The 20,102-nt window shown below is 30.5% G+C and overlaps 4 protein-coding genes across 4 annotated transcripts; 2 read left to right on the top strand and 2 right to left on the bottom strand.

The window, feature by feature from the left end:
* Positions 1 to 152: 152 nt before the first annotated feature.
* On the top strand, positions 153 to 11,987 carry LOC132916372 (ras-related protein Rab-23). The gene is made up of 6 exons (XM_060976293.1): positions 153 to 493; positions 5,039 to 5,160; positions 7,930 to 8,092; positions 9,428 to 9,507; positions 9,579 to 9,772; positions 11,849 to 11,987. The coding sequence occupies exons 1-6, from the start codon at positions 461 to 463 to the stop codon at positions 11,977 to 11,979; spliced, it is 723 nt and encodes a 240-aa protein (XP_060832276.1). The 5' UTR covers positions 153 to 460; the 3' UTR covers positions 11,980 to 11,987.
* LOC132916373 (BAG family molecular chaperone regulator 2) lies at positions 11,574 to 16,356 on the bottom strand. Its single transcript, XM_060976294.1, has 3 exons — positions 15,954 to 16,356; positions 15,601 to 15,713; positions 11,574 to 15,514 (listed from the first exon to the last, which is right to left on the bottom strand). The coding sequence occupies exons 1-3, from the start codon at positions 16,162 to 16,164 to the stop codon at positions 15,281 to 15,283; spliced, it is 558 nt and encodes a 185-aa protein (XP_060832277.1). The 5' UTR covers positions 16,165 to 16,356; the 3' UTR covers positions 11,574 to 15,280.
* A 610-nt stretch (positions 16,357 to 16,966) lies between these two features.
* On the top strand, positions 16,967 to 17,891 carry LOC132916379 (large ribosomal subunit protein eL38). The gene is made up of 5 exons (XM_060976300.1): positions 16,967 to 17,061; positions 17,240 to 17,267; positions 17,479 to 17,539; positions 17,626 to 17,748; positions 17,823 to 17,891. The coding sequence occupies exons 2-5, from the start codon at positions 17,265 to 17,267 to the stop codon at positions 17,861 to 17,863; spliced, it is 228 nt and encodes a 75-aa protein (XP_060832283.1). The 5' UTR covers positions 16,967 to 17,061; positions 17,240 to 17,264; the 3' UTR covers positions 17,864 to 17,891.
* Positions 17,878 to 20,048, bottom strand: LOC132916377 (uncharacterized). The gene has a single exon (XM_060976299.1). It carries the CDS (start codon positions 18,748 to 18,750, stop codon positions 18,028 to 18,030), a length of 723 nt encoding a protein of 240 aa, XP_060832282.1. The 5' UTR covers positions 18,751 to 20,048; the 3' UTR covers positions 17,878 to 18,027.
* Between the last annotated feature and the right edge of the window lie 54 nt (positions 20,049 to 20,102).

Raw genomic sequence — 20,102 nt, forward strand, 5'->3', positions numbered from 1 at the left:
ATGTAGCATAAAACATAGATTTCAATGCATTACTACTTATTAACTTTATCAAACACATAATTTTATTTTATTTTAGTTTTTATTTTCTTTCAGTAGTTGGCAATTGATTTTGATACAAAATAGAAATATTACTAGGGAAAGTTACTAACCGGTAAGTCTCGGCAGGTGTCTTGTACAGGTGTTCAGTCGGCTAGTGGCGCGTATTCGCGTGTCCGGTATGTACGTTATTCTCTCGGCACGATAAAGTATTTTACCGATGTTGAATAAATATATAAAAAAAAGTGCGTGAAATTTTTATTTCAAATCCATAAAAATGTCTCGATCATGGTGTGAAGTGATAGATTCGAAATATCGCGAAAGGTGATTATTGCTAAGAGTAAAATTTTCACACGAAAGATTGGCGGCCGACATCGCGGGTTATATTGCAGTTGGATATTATGCTAATCACATTACGGTCAGAATGCGGGAGGAAGAACTTGAGATATCACTCAAGGTAATCAAAAATTTAATTTTATTTTCCTTTTTTATACTTTTCTACCGATAATACATATTATCATTTTATACTTTCCATAAACATAATTTTAATTGGCGCGCTTTTAAATGTGTTAGAACACATTAATATATTTTCTATACAGAAAAAGCAGATTACTTGTTTACACCAAGCGTAACCACTTTTATTTATATCTATATTTTTTATACCAAAATTTAAAATGACAGCAAGGTAATTATATTTAAAAGTCTCGAATGCTAATTAGTATTTAAGCAATATTGTTTCACCGAAGTTTATATTGAATTTGAAATCAACTTTTCGAAATGCGTATGCGCAGTGACAAATCTGCAGTATCATATGTATATATATATATATATATATATATACATAACATACACACAAGTGAACCGGCTTAATATACTATAGGTTAGGAATGGTTTTTCCGTTTCAGTTATTTTTTCAAACAAAAGAGAATGGATAAGAAAAACAATTATAAATGTAGAGATAGAAAAATAATATAATTATTGTATATGATATGATTTTTCAAAAGCGTAAGCATTTTCACCTATAATTTTTTTAGAGTTTGTGGTATTTCAAGATTAAAATTATTTTTAAATAAGTTTAATAATCTAAATTAAATAAGATCCCTAAAATATATATATGTAATATATATTATATATATACATATATATTAATGTATATGTGAATAAGATAAAATAAAAAATATTCTTATTTTCTTAAGATATTCTTGTCTCATAGTAATTACGAAAAAGATATGTACATATGTGATATATGTAAAAATTTATACATCATTTGTGGTCCTGCTTCAATGAATACGGTTTATCTTTCGATTGTTATAACGGTACATACTGACATTTTCATAGGCATATGCTTCTATATAAGACCATGTATTACTTTTACTATTCTTATTGTCTGTACTTACTTGGAACAACCAGTGCGTGCATGCGTGCGTCATTACATCTTATTTCGCCGTATAGAAATATGTAACAAAACTAATCCCTTTCTGAATAGAGTGTTTCCGCGTCTTTCGGATTATTTTTCATTAACACTGCTTTTAAAGTTAACTACATATAATGACTGCATTTCGTTTATTAAATAATTTCTACTCGAAATTAATCGTTTAGAAATGTTCTTAAACATTATATTACAGATTATAATTCAGTGCCATTTATAACCGGTTGTTTTCATTAGTATTTACTAATGATAAGATTGACGTGAATATGAATGTTAATGTTTCTTCTATGGTTATTATAAATAATCATTTTGTAAGCATACATAGATATGTATTTACTTAGTTTTCCGTTTCCGTTAAGTATTCAACCGTAGTATTCATTTGCTTGGAATGCGACTCTTTATAGTGATATTTCTTATTTAAGTAGAAGAGAAATTTTAACGGTGATTTGATCATTTGAAAATCTATCGTAATGTTCGACTAACTTGTTCTAGTCTTTTAATCGAATGCTCAAAGCAGTTATAAAGTGAATAATTTTTGCATTAGAAAAATTGTTCGTACTTTGAAAAGGATTAACGATTATGTGATTAAGCAATTTATCTGCTGTCTACCTTTATATATCTCCTTTTACGACTAATGATAATTTAATATTTGTAATTAAATTTTTATATTACACACTTTGCTGATAATACTTAAGTTTACTTTAATATTTCTTTAATTTCGAAAGATAAAACTACAAAATTAGAAAGTGAGGATTAAGTTCCTCGAGAAATTCGCAGGATTAATATACACTGCTTTAATTAGTATACTGTTTGATTCTAATAGGTGTTTCTGAATCATCGGTGAAAAAAGAAGCGTAATGAAAATCATTACTTCAATGATATAATATACCAAATCAGTCGGATTATTTATAAAGAATACCAAAAAAACAGAGAGAAAATCTATGCACATTTCGATTAATAATCGCGAATACTATTTATTTACACAATGTTAATATGAAAAACAGCATTCTCCATCGGAATATTTTCTGTGAAAGCTCATAATTTACGAAGTTATAAAAAGTTGCAGAAATGTTTACATAATGTAATACATTACAGCATTCTTCTTTCGATCTAGTACAATATAAAATCCAGTCGTATAGTTTATAGCCCGATAATATCGATGAATTGATTACATGTAACATTTTACTAATTTAATACATATTTTCTAATTTTCAATGTATGTGTATGTGTCTTTCATTTTTATGCGATATTTGTAATAAGTAAGAAATATATTTTGTAAATATCTAGTATTATTTCTTGAAAGGTAAAGTGATACGTTATTAATCATGTCGTATGAACGAACATTTCATTTTTTATTTTTCTTCGCAGGAATCTGTTTTGCTGGATTTACATATTATATTTCTTAAATTATTTGAGTTACGAATGTATAATAATTCAAATACAGAAGTTAATTGTTAAAAGTTTGAGATAAGTTATAATATTTTGTTAAAAAAGACGAACGACCTTGGAATGTCCTTGGTATTTCCTCGCCATGTTGTTTTCTTCGTAATATTCTAATGACCATTCGTAAATTAACGTGAGACATCTAGATATCTACAAGGTGTTTGAAAAATCAGATATTTAACATTATCAATATAAATTACGTTATTTCAGAATGTTCTAAAACAATATATTATATATACGCTATATACATTTTACTATACATATATGTATTATATTTCAAAGACTTCAAGCCGTTTCGAAATTCAGATATTAAAAAATGTTTTCAATGTTCAAGTTCTATAAATATTTCTGAAGTACTCCAAATTATTTGATAAATAGTCTTAATGTTGTTTTGCATATTTTTATATATTTTTTATATATTTTTTATATTTGCTAATTGACTTTCAGTGACTAGTACCTAATTTTAGGGGTACCCTGTACGTTTATTAGGATATATCGGACTCCTCATACATATGCATAAGTTTCAACAGAAGCTCGATCTCAAAGACCGGTTCACGTGGATTCGGGCCCTTATCGATTTAACCTACTTCTTCCTTTGAGCGAACCGTTATCTCGATTTTGGCAGAATTATTTAAGGTACGATGTCCCAGTGGACACGGTTGGGGACATTTCACGGGATTTTAAATATATTTCAACACGCTATAAAATATATCAAGTCTAAGCAAAATGAATCGTTATGTTTGAAATATTTATGTTCCATCGGTTCTATAAAATATCTGACAAAAATACGTCGGAATTTACATTTTAAATGTCATTTTGCTCATTAAAATCATTCATATGGACATTGCGAAAACGTACAAAACTGTCTGATTTGACGACGACAGTGGTACCTTGCATCATCGACGAAAAATGATGGCACACCTTTGATATCGGTGAGAATGCACTTCATAATTAAGCACTTCCTCTTTTTCTTTACTTCAAATTATGTAGCGTAGTAACTGTACATGAAAAACTGTTAATCAACCTGAAATCATAAAAGTATTCACATACAACTTAACTAAATTTCCTTCCTTGTTATTTCATGCTTTTATATTTCCGGACTCGAAGGCCAAACGATCCTTGCCCTATCGATCATTCCATTGTACATTATACTCGCGTTAATAGGTGAACAAGTCTTTGCCCCCACGGTTCCAATACTTCAAAACACGTCCACAAAAGCGGTATCAATCATGAAAATAAATTGCAGCTATACGATAGTGTCGATTCTTATGAGTATTACCGTCATTTATTATAACTATTCGATTAGTTTTCGGTATTAATAGTTAAATGCCAGTCTATGTTTAAAGTGATCGAACACGTTGCTGTGAAAAGCGAAACAGTTGTACGTATGTGCTGTGTAATGGGCTTGAATATTCGACGATATCGCAAATATACGTCGTACACGCTCAGATTGAAAAGCAACACCTCTTTATGACGCTCTTATCGATTGCTTCTTCCATGTTCAAACGTTCTTATTTCTGCGATCGAATATGTTTGGTCATTATTGATCGACAAAATGCAATTTCGAAGCAAGTGAATCATTCTCGTACCGTTCTGGATAAGAATTGTCACAGGTGTGTTAAATATGCGTTAGTCGCAATATACATATTTCAATTAATTAATATCGTTGCTAATGTGTTAATTGCACCAGCTAGTATCGTTGTGTTTATACGTACATAAATTCTATTATTCTAATTATATAAAATATTTCTAAGAATTAAAAAATAAATTTTAAAATGTTGCACCTTACTCTGCAAAATGAAACCGACACGGTTTAATATTCGCGTTATCGAATAAAGAGGCGACCGATTTTATTCAATCGCCTCATAATTTGCTGGCAAGAAAGTTGCGCGAGAAATTAGCTACAGGATCTATGCTGTTTTTTGCTCGTCTCGACCTACAGGTTTTAGAAAGTCTACCTTCCAGATGATCCTACATGTATGTACGTACGCTATCACTGGACAATTTGAAATTGTCCCTAATGACAGATAATATCGATGCAACGTTCGCAACGAAACAATTCGACGTAGTCGGTGATACGAGTTTCCATCGATCAAATCATTGAGTGCATATGAAAATCTTTATTTACAGGTGGTGATAGTCGGTAATGGTGCTGTGGGGAAATCGTCGATGATCCAAAGGTTTTGCAAAGGTACTTACACGAGAGACTATAAGAAGACCATCGGTGTCGATTTTCTGGAACGGGAGATAGAGTAAGTAAACGTGAAAAAATAGAGATTAAAGGAAAAGGATAAAAGTAGTTCGTAGTAAAACGTTCTTTATTATTATTTTCCTCGACGAGACTTTAATGCTACAAACGAAATGACGATCGATGACGATGCCATTTAATACCTTAAAAGTAGCCTACGACGTACAAAAAGTCTTTTTTCTTACCATAATCGGATTATCACGAAATCTTTATTGGTCAATCGAGAAAAATCCGTTTGAATAAGCTTCGATCTGGTTGATTACGATGGCGCGGAGCTGTTCGACTGATAAAAAAAGGATCGTTTCACCCAATCTTGCTAGCCTCGACGAGAAAATTCATCGTGTTATTTCTCTACACTTCGACGGGGTCCTTTTGCGCATAAAACATTGTTGGTACGTGAAGCGCATAATGAAACCCTCTCGAAGTCCCTTCGATCAACCGAGAAACTCGATTTCATTTATTTGCTCGTGCAGCTTATCGAAGACCTTGAAGCGATTGTTGTTTCAGAAAACGTGTACCTGCGAGTATAGTCGAAATAATTACACTACGTAGGAACACGCGATATCGGGGCGAAAAATCATAAAGAGGGTTCCGATTGTGGTTTCTAAGGAGGCAGAATTTCGTGTTGCCGTCTAGATTGGAAAAGAATATCTCACGAACGGTGGGAATATTAATATCCGGGAGGGGAGGTAAAAATTTGTTTTCATACTGCTAAAAATATAGGAAGATGAGGAAGAAGTTGTAAGCCGTCGGTCGATAATTAAAGACTGTTTTAAAAAAGAATGTATAATAGACTGTATTCTGACCCGAACAGATACATTCTTCAAGTTAATTACGTTCTGCGGGAGAACGTTCTACTCTTATTGTTAGTCATCGTTTCATTATTTTCTGGAAGGCCGACCAAGCAATATCCAATTGCTCTTTAAATTCGATTTCGATTGTAAAACGCAGTATCAAATTAAATCTTCGTTATTAAATCTGTTTAATGACATTCATAGTATGCGTTCGTTAGTCCATTCGATTGCTAATTAAAAAGAAACTGGTTGGCTATCTTCCTTATAGTACTTCATACGATGTCTTTCCTTCTTGTATAATTACATAATTAAAAAAATGTACACTCCTTAACTCGTTTCCTTAAAATGATTTGATTATGAATCGTCGGTTTATAGTCTATAGATTCATCGATAGGATGAATACAGATATCTGGATGAAATCTTCGTAAATTTTTACACGACTAAGCAACGAAACAGCGTTCGTTGCCTTTTAAGCGCCAAATATTTCGCGTACGGTTATACAGATGTTCGTCAAGACGTTTTTCTAGAAGCAAGTGTGCGTTTCTAGGTCCCTGAGAAATGCGCGTGTTATACGTCTCGACACGAGCTATCGTGGGATACTTCCTGATGCACATTTGCCCCGCGATAATCGTAGTCGCCTTTTTAAGAAGGGAAGTCCTTTTTACGCCTCCTTTCTTCCAACGCGTTGCAACAAAACAAAAGACGTAGCCTGTAAAAAATCGGTAAATTGCCTAAGAGACCAGCTACAACGAAGCGTAACACGATTTAATAAGCGAACATTTTATAGTCGGTAGGCTTGAACGAATAGTAATTTTAAATCATTGATCTTAGCTCAAGTCAATGAAGATACCGATAACTGTACACCTTTCGAGTAATGAATGGAGAGTTCGTTAAATCGAATAACGGAATGTTCTACGATGCTCGATCTCGTGCAAATTTATGGGTTTGTTTGGAAGAAACGCGGTCGAGTTTTCTCTTTTCCCTTTTCACGCGCCTTAAGTAGATCGAGGAATTTAAGACAAATCGGTGTTTCACGGCATTTCGTTGTAAATATCAACGTAATTCAAAAGGGCTTTCCATCGATACGTCTATACGTCTTAACAGTCCCTTTTCTTAAAGAAAAAAGGGGAAAAGGAGCATTGCAGGTTCATGCATATGCATCGGTGTTTTAAGTACAATGTCCCGCTACCGGCGACCTTCGTCACGACAGCCTTTCATCCGACTTTATTTAATTTGCACGTGCGTATATCTACATACGTTGGTCGAGAAATATTTTACGGCCGAAAGTTCCGTGCACGTCCTCGATCGCGTGATTTTACAGTATTTTGCGCCGGACCTGTCGAGTTGATAATATCACAAAAGAAGAAAATGCACGTCCTTTTGTCGTTTTCTTATTACTTGTGTAAACCAGAGCTTATCTGAAAAATTTAATCTAACGTTTTTTTTTTTTTTTCTTAATACATTTTTACCTAATATGCTGATTCACTAATGTATTCTCATCGATAGGAATAAAGTTCTTACTATTCCGAAACGAAACGAAACAGTCGAGCATCTAATTATCCGAGATATCTTAATCGTTGTCAACGATATTGGAATAAATTTCAGAATAGCGATGGTCGGCGATCGAATCGAACCTAGCTAACAGAAACTCACCAGTAAGCTAGGATACTACAAGAACGTTATCTGAAAAGCCATAACGCGTATAAATCATTCCATCGTTCGTATTGATTTACGAAGCAAAATTACATCCACTACATTTGCTAAAGATCGGACGTGTCGTAAATCATTTTACTCGTTTCCCGTTCACGAAATGGCGAGAAAATAGAGAACTAGAACGTCCTCTGAACAACTGGAAGCCCAGAGTGAAACAATTGAATGAATTTTTCACTATGCACTCATTTACCCTACTTTCTTAAGTAAACTATTATTTTGTAAAAGAATTCCAAGTTTCCTAAGAAGTTTGTCTTATTGTTGCACAGGGTGGATGGCGAGGACGTAAGACTGATGCTGTGGGATACTGCCGGTCAGGAGGAATTCGACGCAATCACTGCGGCTTATTATCGCGGCGCCCATGCCTGCGTCCTCGCTTATTCAGCCACGGACAGAGATTCCTTCGACGCCATTCCTTCGTGGAAACTGAAGGTACGACTCTTGTGCACACGAGCACGTTTCCGTAGGTAGTCACGACGGATGGTGGAATGTGAAAGTGAAGGTGCCATTAATGCAGGGGGCTGATTTTAAGTCGCTCTATGGCTGAATGTTACCATAGATAGCGGCACATCGATCTTAGATTGTTTTACCAAGATGCATTTCATAGAATCATGCTTGCTCTAAGGGAATCCGTTATACGGTCATATATAAGTATTCAGTAGCATTTCTGACGTTTGAGTCTCCTTTGTTAGCATAAAAGATAATAATCTAATGTTATTTTTTCATTGAAATCGTTACAATGTAAACTGTAGTCATTCTACTAAGCTGTATGTAAATGTCGTTCAAATAATTTTCTAAAACGTAATATTACCTCAACGAAGTTAGAGATCATATGATCTCGAATGATTTAGAAAATTTCTAGTTCTCTTTAATATTTTATCCGATACAATTTGTAATGAGTATGCAGAATCTTCGAAACAAGTTAAGCGAACGGAGAAAAACTGAATCTCTCATCGATACACTTTTTGACTTCCCTCCATGTAAAACGAGTTTAAGTAAAGAATGCATGCGATTCTTGTGATACGTACCGGAGATAATACCTTAAAGGTATTCACTTAGAGAATCGTAGTTTTATACGGTGTTCCTCAATGGTCCCTTTTTCGCACACAGTCAACGGAACTATATAGTATTTCAACAACATGTATAGTTGGAAGTTAATCAGTGTTATAGGACTATATAAAGAACAACGACGAAGATCTTTAATTATTTCGATGAAGACTGCTATAAAATATTACAGCAGAGTAATATAAGTTTATATATAGGATTAATAATGATGATATAAACATGTTCATCGGTAAGTCATGGCTAATACTGACAAAAAGCATGTTAGTGGCAAACGACTCCGAACATCGTTCGAGATCATCGGATACGCTCTCGAATTCCTTTCGTAGAAACTTGTACGTTCGCTTTTTTCTTTCGTTGCGGAGAAACACAGTCGAGAAAGGTGTAACTGAGTCTCGAACAGATACAAATCGGCGCGAATAGTTATCACTGTGAATCATATTTTGTTTCGATATAGTACTTCTACCGTATTTTATATGTATTTTCTTGCAAAGTTAGCAAATTAAACGAAGATGTTCGTACGAGGTTTAAATGGGGACTCAATTAGAATTTGTTTAAATCGCGACTAATCTAACTTATAAAATCGTTTCCTGATTGTTCGAAATTTTCACAAACAGTAGCTACTCTGTTAGCGTTAATTAGAAAAAAAGGCTTTGAATTGTAGTTCACAGACTGATAAAAGCGGTGATCTATTTTGCTTTGCAGGTGGAGAACGAGTGCGGCGAAATTCCCACGGTTCTTGTACAAAACAAAATGGACCTCGTTGATCAGTGCGTCATTGATCCGTAAGCGTAACGCCTAGTTTGCTTAATTAGCGGCGCAATTTCGAGTAATCTCGAGCATAGCATTGTTTCAGGGACGAAGCTGAGAGACTTGGTCGTGCCCTCGGCTGTAAGCTTTTAAGAACATCCGTGAAAGAGGACGTTGGAGTCATGAGCGTCTTCCGGCACTTGGCATCAAGATGTCTCCATGAGATGCGTCGCTGTGACGATGATTATCAGGATGACCTGAGATTATACTCAGCCGGACCTAGATCTCCTTCCGTAATAAGTGAGTTGATTCTCTGTTTTCTCTTCGCCGATAGTGTGAATTATTTCATAATAGGAATTATCAAGTATCGTTAATATCATACAACTATTGATAAATGGAAAATATATTTATGTTTCATTTGAAGGAATCTAGTAGATACTGTAGAGTAGGATTACGCATCCGTAATACTTCAGAAACACAGATGATAGAGTTAACGGCTCCGTTTATACAAGTTTCTCATCATAAAATCTATAACTGTTGTTGATCGTTCTTAACTTTCATTTATCTACTTTTACTCCGAATTCAGTGAATTAAAGTTAAAAAGTGTTTCAAATCGATCTCATGACTTCATGTATACCAAGGATTCGTTCGTTTCAGGCGCAAAGAACGTGGAAAATTGGTAATGAATGGTATCATTGATCGCGGCTCGTATCAGCTATTAAACGCACAAATTTGTACGAAAGAGAACAATGGAGTATCGTCGATTCACACGTGGCCGATTTGATATAGACGCTGTCCAGTTGTTTTAGCCGGTAATAGCTGTGTGAAAAGAACAGTGCGCTTTCTTGGAAACTCCTCGAGAAGATGCATAATGTATTAACTGTACCGGATACGCACGCTTGTATTTACGGGTTGAGTTGATTCTGCCTCCTCTTTAAGTATATCGTCATCACGTTCGTGGCTCGTGAGGAGACAGATGTATCAAGTCAGATTCGAAATAGATTTTTGCCACTCTTTTGCCTCGTCTTTTCTCCTTATTATTTTCTTGACTCGAAGCATTCGAAGTATTTCAATGTTGCGACTGATTTATCGTCGATAAGACGAAGGATAGATCGAACGTTTGTACAGATTTAGTAGATGGCCTACTGTGATCTGTATGTGGTCAGCAGATTTATATCTGTAGTCAATAACTATATATGCATATGTATGGATATCAGTCGATTATGGTTTTTCAAGGACGCATGTAATAACGTCTTTCGGTAAAGTACAGTACAGATTAATAAGTTCAATGTAGCTTTCTTGATAATTAAATGAAATCGAGATGATCATCTAAATAAAAAATATAATATCAAGTTTTTTAATTAATTAAAATTTTTTTGTGTTCTGAAAGAAAAGACGAAAAGGAGAGATCATATTCAACGTGTAATGTTTTATCGTGATTATTTGAAGTAATATAATCAGGAAGAGTTTTGTTACATATGGATACTATGAAAAATAAATATTCATTGATGCTGACTTATTGTTAGTGTCGAGAACTTTAAGCGAGTTCCTGTAGAATGTAAATACATCTTCAGATCGCGTGACTGTAAGCATCGATCTTGATTCTTGAATAACACGCAAGTATACGTACATGATGTACTTATACGTACACATAGGCCCGCATATTTTTCACGTGCTGTTGGATATTGTTTAAAGGATAAACTTTTTCTCCTCTTGTATCGATAGCTTTAGGGGAACTTCTTGAAATGAATCAACTTTAATGAAATGGAGATTGAAATGATTGAAATTTAAGAAAGAATTATATATGTTCAAATTAGAGGCGAAACTCTTGTATGACGATTTAATTGTATGTGCAATATAAGAAAGTATAACAATTAGAATGATCTAGTTTCACATGGGACGAAAGAAACAATCACACTTCGGCCACGAAAATGTTTAGAGCATAATTTTCAAACTGTTTCGCGAGTATATGCGGTAAAAGTGTGGGAACGGAGCGTGAATCTCACTTACAACACCGAATCGGTCTTTAGTCTATCCTGTTAATTATTTTACGCGAATGAGTTTTCTTTGAGCGTAATCACTGAACAGAAATGAAAGAAAATTATACGATATTAATTAGTTTATTTGTTAACACAAATTGTACAAGTAATTGTACAAGTAACTGTTTACAGCATATAGATTATTTACAGAATATATTAATTAAAGTTTCTAAAATTATTTAGCAACATACACGTTACATGTATTTAATATAACATGTTAACGTGTAGAAGTACGAAACGGAGTGTAAGATATTGTACTATAAATTCAATTATTATTAGCTACTTCTAAATGACAAATTTCATAATTTATAAAAATATATGTATGTATGTGTTATAGGTGCATTTAGTCCGAATGGATCCACGTGTGGTCGGAATACAGGGAATGGTACCATAGTTTTGCGACCAGGAACCAAGGCAAAGAATCATAAGAAAAAAAATTTTGTAAAAAACGCTTGTAGGCTACTTTAGTCTTTGCGTGGATAAATACGCGATAAATTGTAACGAATACTTCAACCATGTACAGACTGATATATTCATATTTATGAAGATATAAATAGCTTTTGTACGATTGTTTCGATGCCTATAAAATTGGTTTTAGGATTGTTATAAAATACGCACAGTATTTTACGCAGAGTATCAAAGATATAACGAGAAAAATTGAATGCGATTAATTTTGAACAGTATTGCGTGTATTAATTTGTGATACACATTTCCTTCGACAAACGATTATAGAAGAGCTACCACTTCATAATTCGCTTTAATTTATTTCAATTATGCATTATTATTACGCAGTGTTTGTTAATTATGAATGAAAAAAATATCAGTTTAACTAAATACTGCTTAGTTAGATACTTTTATTAAATAAAATGTGAAAAATATAGAAGGTATATAAAGTACGAGATAAAAAGAAAAGTATAATTTGTTTAAAGTAATAACCGAATGTAATTGAATCATTTTTTTTATATTCTTTTATAAATTCAGTTTTTATTATTGAATATTATCAATTTTTCTATTATCTTCGATACTGTTACGAACATGTGTAAATACGTCAATTTTTAAGCACTTTATTGTTTTAAATGTTTCCTGTATTAAGTACTTTTTATATTTGTGTTAAGAACATGGAATATTTTTTATGTTTCTGTAAATATATTATTCGTATGAACGCTGGAGATGAACATAGTGTTTTTTTATATGAGTCATATACTAAATTACTAAACTATAAGTGATCGGTAAAAGGAAACAATGGAATTTTAAATACCGTAATTTAGTAAAATAGAGCTTCTATAATTAAAAGAATTAAATCATTCCACACAAATTCTTAGAAAATATTAGTGACATTAATTTATATGTAAACAAATAATGTTAACCAAATATTTTAGTTTATAAGGAAGAAAATATTATGTTGATAAACAATACCTTTTTGTGAATCATAATTATTAAATATCATAAAAATAATTTTTAAAGAATCTATTTTAATTAATACCCTAAAAAAATTGTGATAAATTTAAAAAAGAAAATAAATATCAGAAAGCATACAAAAAGTGTACTATTCAAATTTTAATCTATTTTGCTTTATTTAAGTTATATGTACCATACGATTATAAGTAACTTCATTGTGTAAAAAAATAGATATTACCAAAAATTGAATTCCTCTCCAGATGTTTTCATTATAAACTGTACAATGCTTCGGAATTTCAAGCTCATATTAAAACTGAAATGCACTAGATTTAAAGCATAATTTAATTAAACCTATAAAAAAAAAGTGACTAATGATCGTATGCGATTAAAATGGCCTGGCAGTATGCTAGCATATTATAAATATTAGTGATTTTTTTAATAGTAAGATAATTACGTAAATAATATAAAATAAAAAAATAATTAATTCTCACCTAAATTGAACAACTTTTGAAAATGCCAAACTGTATATAAAATTCTTATTTATATTATAACGAATATAATATAAAACAAATTGCATAAATTTTGTAATAAATGTGATAATTCTGTCTACAATATTAAAATTAAGTTATATTACAATTTTCAATAGTATTTAAAATGCGAAAATTTAAAATCACATTTTTAATATAATTAAAATTTATATGTAATTTTTACTAATATTTCATAGTAGTCTTTTTATGGTAGTAAGCTCTATTATTTTTAAGTGGTCAATATAATAAGTTATTGTAGGATAGACATATTATAATAACTAAAAACAATCACATATATACATATAATATCCACACAAAGATTAAATTGCACAAAATTTTAATAATGTGTATATATATACATTCTGTTCTATCGCATATACAAGGTGTACAAAAACGTAAAAAGTAAGTAAAGTAAAAAAAAAGGTAAGTAAATAAACTTGAGCCTAAAAATAGTTAGTTTTTTAATTACTAAATGTTTTTGTTAATAACATATTAACATAATAATGTAACTCTGCAGCATATATTTGATATGATTCCCGTTCATTATTTATTTTAACACATATTTCGGTTCGTTTGTTTGATAGAATCACGCACACAATGTAAGATCCCCTTCCCTTATTTCTTGGCAGCAGTTTTCCATTTGTTATATCAATTGATTTAACAAAGCAACTGGTTTACTATACACTATACTTTCATACACTAAACATCTCCTAGCTCGGAAACTAATGATTTTTAGATAGATGTTTATTAAGATTCTTTTTCTTACTTTAATGAATACTATATGCCCTAAAGTTTTTCCCCAACTTTTTTGTACACCCTGTACATAACAAAATGTTTTTAATTTTAATGACTTCTTATTAGAAGATAGAAAAGAGAAGATGAAGATAGAAAAACTCCAAAAATACTTCGTTTTCATAGAGAAACCAAGGTCACTTTAACAAAAGTAAGACTATATATTGCTTTTTCCATGAGATTGGTGGGGACTTTACAATAAAATCAGAAAGCACATTACATGATATATTTATTAACTCAATACCAAATTTATAGCACACTTTATTTTAACACTTATTCAAATTACATACCGTCTTCTGCAATACGACATTTTGCTCTTTTATAGAAAGTTATTATTTTGTTATTAGAGTTGCTGGATGTACAACTCTACATGATGTAGCAATTCCTTCCTTATGAAATGTAAATAATTCTGAAATGCATCAGGAAGTGAAATATTACTTCCACTACAATGAACCTAGTATTGAGTTAATAAAAATATAATGAAATATGCTTTTTAAATTTCTTATAAAATCCTCTACAATTTCATGGAAAAAGCAGCATATAATCCTCTTTATGTTAACCACGGTGACACTAGTTTCGTTATGAAAATAAAGTATTTTCGGAATTCTTTCAAAACATTCTTTGTTACATGGCTGCAAATGGCAAAGAAATAGCGAGTCGCGTTACACAGGATACCCTGTATGTTATAATCATTTATTTTAAAAATAAACAATTTTAATTCTCGGAATCTTTTAAGTAAGTACGGAAATATTTATTATTTGTTATAGTAATTTTAAATAATTTCCTATCATAATTAACGCACATATACAAGTGTAATATGCATAAAAGCTTATTTTCCCAGATAGCAAGGCGTAGAAATAGTACATGTAGAGAAAAAGCTCATAATATATGATACTTTTTGTACATTTACTATAAACATTATTGAATTATCAAGCACCCTGCTATGATCAATTTATCTCAAATCTTTTTTCAGATAACTAGGTCGTATTAATTACTGATTTAAAGAGTTACTTATCTGACTTCTTTTAAAATCAGTTATTCCAAATAGATCTTTACAGTAATTTAATTGTGTGCATTTTATCAATATAATCTAATAGTCCCTGCAGTCTCTTTTTTATTCGTTTCTGATCATCCATAGTACACCCAAGAATTGCTGTTTCAAAGATTTTATCAGAATGACCAACACTTTGTGAAGTACAAGCATTCATAAAAGATGCACAACGCTGCCGAGTTCCAGTTGGATCGTCACGGAGGCCAACAACTAAACTATCTATTAAACCATTTACCTGAATGAACCAATTTGTATTATTAAGGATTTCATTAAGAAAAATAGTGATAAATTAATATAAATTATATAATATGATATATAAACCTGATGTAGTGCTTCTTCTTGAATTTGATCACGCTGAACTTTAACCAACACATCAACTGTTAAACATCGCATAGACAATCTTTCAGCATACCTCATCACATCGTCCTTGTCAGCTATTTTCAAAAATAATATTTAATAATAATAATTTTGTATAATCCTTTGTAGGTTATGTTCAATAAAACAAAAGCAGTATCATATATAACCATTGCTATCATACAAATACAGTAAATACAGTTACGTAATATTATAGCGATATGAATTTTATAAAAAAATTTTGAAAATCTTTTTTAGATGTTTCTAGATACATAAAGCATTGATCTTGCATTTTCAAGATTAGTAAGACAAATACTTACTTTCATCTAATTCACTTAAAATTTCATTGTTTCTAAGTGTATCTAAGGTAGTCAGAAGTGTATCTCTCTCTTCTTCGAGTCTCCAAGCATCTTTCCTCAGTTGTTCTACATGCACTTCGATCTGATCAAGAAGGCTGACTAACCTGTCTTTCGGCTTTGCTGAACCATCACAATCCACGCTTTCCATAATATGTGGTAATGGATTATCCATTCTTTTCTAAAAATTTTCAAAATTGCTCTCTAATGGCTTAGTCTTCACGTAATAACAAAACCAGTAATTACATTTAAGCACGAGGTACAACACAAAAGTCCGGCTCGCGGACAAATTTACTGATGTGTTTTTATTGTGGTGCGAAAAGATGACTGACGGAGCATGTACTTAGTTACGAACACACATAAGCATTTGATAACTGAATTACCAATCGAATAGCGCTAAATATAAAAAGTACTTCTCTCGTGGTAGTTTAGACAACTGTAATAGTTTGTAACAAACGATAACATAAAATAAAGCAAGTTCCGCAATATGTTTTAGTAAAGAGTGATAAATTATGTATCTGTTTGTTTTCGAAATTAATAATTAATGTTTTATCAACTTTTGTTTTAATCTTTTTATTAATTTTAATTAATTAATTTTTGTTTTAATTTATCCTGTTTATTTAATATTGTTAGTTGCTATGTTCATATCTATGCATTTAAGTAGAAACTTATTGAAACTACGATCAATATTAATATTTATATAGGTATATATCTATATTATAAAAAGAAATTTTTTATTATTAAATAATCTAATTTAACATCTAATTTAATAAAATGACAGTTTCATTTAAGGTCCCAGATTTCTTTTTAAGAAATAATTTTTAAATTTTTTACGTAAATATATTTTTAAATTAAATGTGTGTCGTAACGATATTCATAATTTCTAATATACAGTTATAAAATATTATAATGCATATAAAAAATCATGCATAACGTAAAATTAACTGATTATTTTGATTATTGATATTTGTTATATTTCTAGTTTCAATTGTACACAATTTTATATTTTTGTTGCTGATTTGACACAGTTGAATGTGAAAGTATCCTCTTCTTCCGGTTATCACTTAACAAGGTTCGTAGTATTTTTCTGTATGATCGTTTAAAATCTAATTTTTCATTAGAAATCTTCTTTTTCTTTAATTCTATATCATTTGTATATGATGTAAATATAAATGTTCTATTTATATCGTATTTTAAGTGGAGGAATTTCTAGAAATCAATAGAATAAACGTCTTTCCGGTTTGTTCCAGGTGGTTCTAACAGTTTCTGTCTACAATGGTAAGTAATAAATATTTATTTTTAACGTAAATGTACTATAATTTATAGCTGCAATTAATCTAATTTCTTGTATTATGTGTATAATAATGTACTGTATGTAATCATTACATATCTCATTAGATGTATTAGAAATGTGTTAAATTAGATTTGCATAACCTCAATGTAACATAAATGTGATTGGTGCAATGAATAACATATAATACTTTTTTAGCCGCGAGAAATCAAAGAAATCAAAGATTTTCTCTTAAAAGCCAGAAGGAAAGATGCAAAATGTGAGTATTTAAGATTTTTTCTATTATTATTGTGATACAATGTAACATACATATATTAATTTATCCCTTTTATCACAACAATACAGCTGTGAAAATCAAGAAGAATGCGGACAATGTTAAGTTTAAAGTTCGCTGTTCACGATTTCTGTACACTCTTGTCATTACAGACAAAGAAAAGGCAGAAAAATTGAAGCAATCTTTACCTCCAGGTATTTATTTGCTTAAACAAAATATATTAATAAAGAATTACAAAGGTATATAATTGTATTATTACATATTTTAGGTCTTCAGGTAAAGGAAGTAAAAAGAAGTGAACGTATGTAATTGATAGAATAAACTAAATTTTTAAACATATGTTGTTTATTTTTCTACCATTACATAAAGATATATTTAAAAGAGGTTAAAATAATAGTCTAAAAGAAAGTAATTGTTTAAATTAAAATCATCTTACCTTCTAAATTTATTTTAAATCAATTTTGGTTCTAACTTTATTCAACAGTTGCAAAATTTTGATTAGATATGATGCATGGTTGATTTAAAATGTGTTTCCGCCTTTTAAACATGCATTGGTAAATATCCTTTCTTTTTGTTGGAGTAGTACACATCAACTTTAGTTCATCATATGTGTCTATACATATATTTCCATTATTGCATGTTGGTCTCTGGTCATAAGGATATATGCGAGAATAATTAAATTTTGTTTGACATTTTCTTGTAGTGTGTTGTACTTTGTGTTTCAAATATCTCTTTAAAGGACAATACTTTCTTTGACACAGCTGAGTTTGAAGTTTGATATATTGTGAGAACAATATTCCCAATTCATCATAGGTTTCAGATATTTCTGATGTGTTATCTGATGAAATACAAATATGATTATTACAAATTAATTGTTTTAGTATAGTTTGTTCTATAATGGAATTTTTACAATTATTTTTCATCAATGAAGTACCAATGAAATTCTTATCTGTTTTCAATATTTTTTCTTTAGCTTCTTTTATTTCATATCTTAGTATATCTATGGATGATTTCATTCTTTTCTGCATTTTTTTAAGATATGCATTATGTTCATTCAAGTTTATTTGTGATTTCAGTTCTTTTAATTTATCTCTATTAACTGTATTAATTTTATCTGAATTACATATAGAACTATTTTTTATTTTTGAGTTAACTTGTAGTATTTGATCAATTCCTATTTTAATTGCATTAGACATATCAGATAGTGTCGAACTAGTGTAAGAATTAGTTGACCTATACAAATGTTTATAATGATTAGTGTATTAACTTAAATAAAGTTTAGTAACATTTGTTAATTATTGAAAACCTTTTTAATTTGTTAAAAAATGTATTTGATAAAATATTCGACATATCAGCTGCAGAATCTGAGAAATATTTTGAATCAGTTAAATTTTTTGTGAATAAATGATAAGGTGAATAACTTGACTTAGAAGTGGAAATTTTGTATTTTTGTGTACTGTCACTAAATGAATCAGTGTTTTCAAATTTAAGGTCTATCAATTTAGAACTGACATTATTTTGTTTTTTAGAATTGTTAATATTTCCTGAATTCCATTTGCACAATAACAATTTGTCATTTTGTATATCAGATTTTATTGGAGATAATGGCATTACTAAAAATTTAAGATCTGTATCTGAGAAACAAATGTCTTTGTTATTCTAAAAAGAAAAAACATACAATTAAAAAGTTATGTTCATTGTGAAATTTGATATTAATTGGTACCTGATGTGAGTTTTTACAAATATTTTCATAATCTTCAAGATCTTTAATGTCCCATTCGTTTGATATTGTTTTAGATACATTTTTGTACTTAGTATGAGCTGATGAAAAAGATGGGAAAAACATTTTCAAGGGCAATTGCTTTGTTAAATTGTTAGTAGAGGTCTCTATTTTACTCGCACATGGAGCAAGCAACTTTTTCTTTTCCTAATCATAAATTTTTGCATACATATATATCTACACACATATATACATAAGTTATAAAAACTAAACTATCATGATTATTTGAATATGATCATTTTTAATATATTTTATTTTTAATACCTGTAAAAGGGTTCTTAATTTACATTTTTTTTCATATTGTTTGTGCTTTTGGCCGTCATATTTTACATGAAATTTTGAAAAATTACATATATTAGGTCCTAAAAATCGTCGTTTTGCATAAGAATCACTTTCCCTTTCTTCTATTATAGAAAATCTGTCATCGCCGTTATCTTCGTTTCGTCGAATTAAGCTTTATGAACGAAATATTAATACATTATCAATAACTAAATATTATATGCGTATGCTACACACATACTATATATATTATTACACACGCATTACATTATAAGAACAAAAATATAATGAACCTTTTTAAAATGGAAATGACTCGTCTGTGTATATAACGATAGCACGTTATAAATAAAATTATTAGAATCAAAATGATAAATAAGATGAGAAATATTTTCCAAAAATTGTTAAAACCTGTTTCGATTTGATCGATATTATTATAATACCTTTTCTCGGTATCAATTATTCCCAACGTTTTTTTAACTTGCATACTTT

Source organism: Bombus pascuorum, chromosome 2 (assembly GCF_905332965.1).
Source record: "Bombus pascuorum chromosome 2, iyBomPasc1.1, whole genome shotgun sequence".
In the NCBI taxonomy this organism is placed as follows: domain Eukaryota; kingdom Metazoa; phylum Arthropoda; class Insecta; order Hymenoptera; family Apidae; genus Bombus; species Bombus pascuorum.

Excerpts from the sequence above, each read along its gene's own strand:
- LOC132916372 (XM_060976293.1), top strand. The coding sequence starts at position 461 with ATGCGGGAGGAAGAACTTGAGATATCACTCAAG. Across the intron at positions 494-5,038 it reads AACTTGAGATATCACTCAAG|GTGGTGATAGTCGGTAATGG; the intron begins GTAATCAAAAAT and ends CTTTATTTACAG. Across the intron at positions 8,093-9,427 it reads TTCCTTCGTGGAAACTGAAG|GTGGAGAACGAGTGCGGCGA; the intron begins GTACGACTCTTG and ends TTTGCTTTGCAG.
- LOC132916373 (XM_060976294.1), bottom strand. The coding sequence starts at position 16,164 with ATGGATAATCCATTACCACATATTATGGAAAGCGTGGATTGTGATGGT. Across the intron at positions 15,714-15,953 it reads TTTAAGTGAATTAGATGAAA|CTGACAAGGACGATGTGATG; the intron begins GTAAGTATTTGT and ends TTTTGAAAATAG. Across the intron at positions 15,515-15,600 it reads AAGAAGAAGCACTACATCAG|GTAAATGGTTTAATAGATAG; the intron begins GTTTATATATCA and ends TGGTTCATTCAG.
- LOC132916379 (XM_060976300.1), top strand. Across the intron at positions 17,540-17,625 it reads CAGAAGGAAAGATGCAAAAT|CTGTGAAAATCAAGAAGAAT; the intron begins GTGAGTATTTAA and ends ACAACAATACAG. Across the intron at positions 17,749-17,822 it reads GAAGCAATCTTTACCTCCAG|GTCTTCAGGTAAAGGAAGTA; the intron begins GTATTTATTTGC and ends TACATATTTTAG.
- LOC132916377 (XM_060976299.1), bottom strand. The coding sequence starts at position 18,750 with ATGTCTAATGCAATTAAAATAGGAATTGATCAAATACTACAAGTTAAC.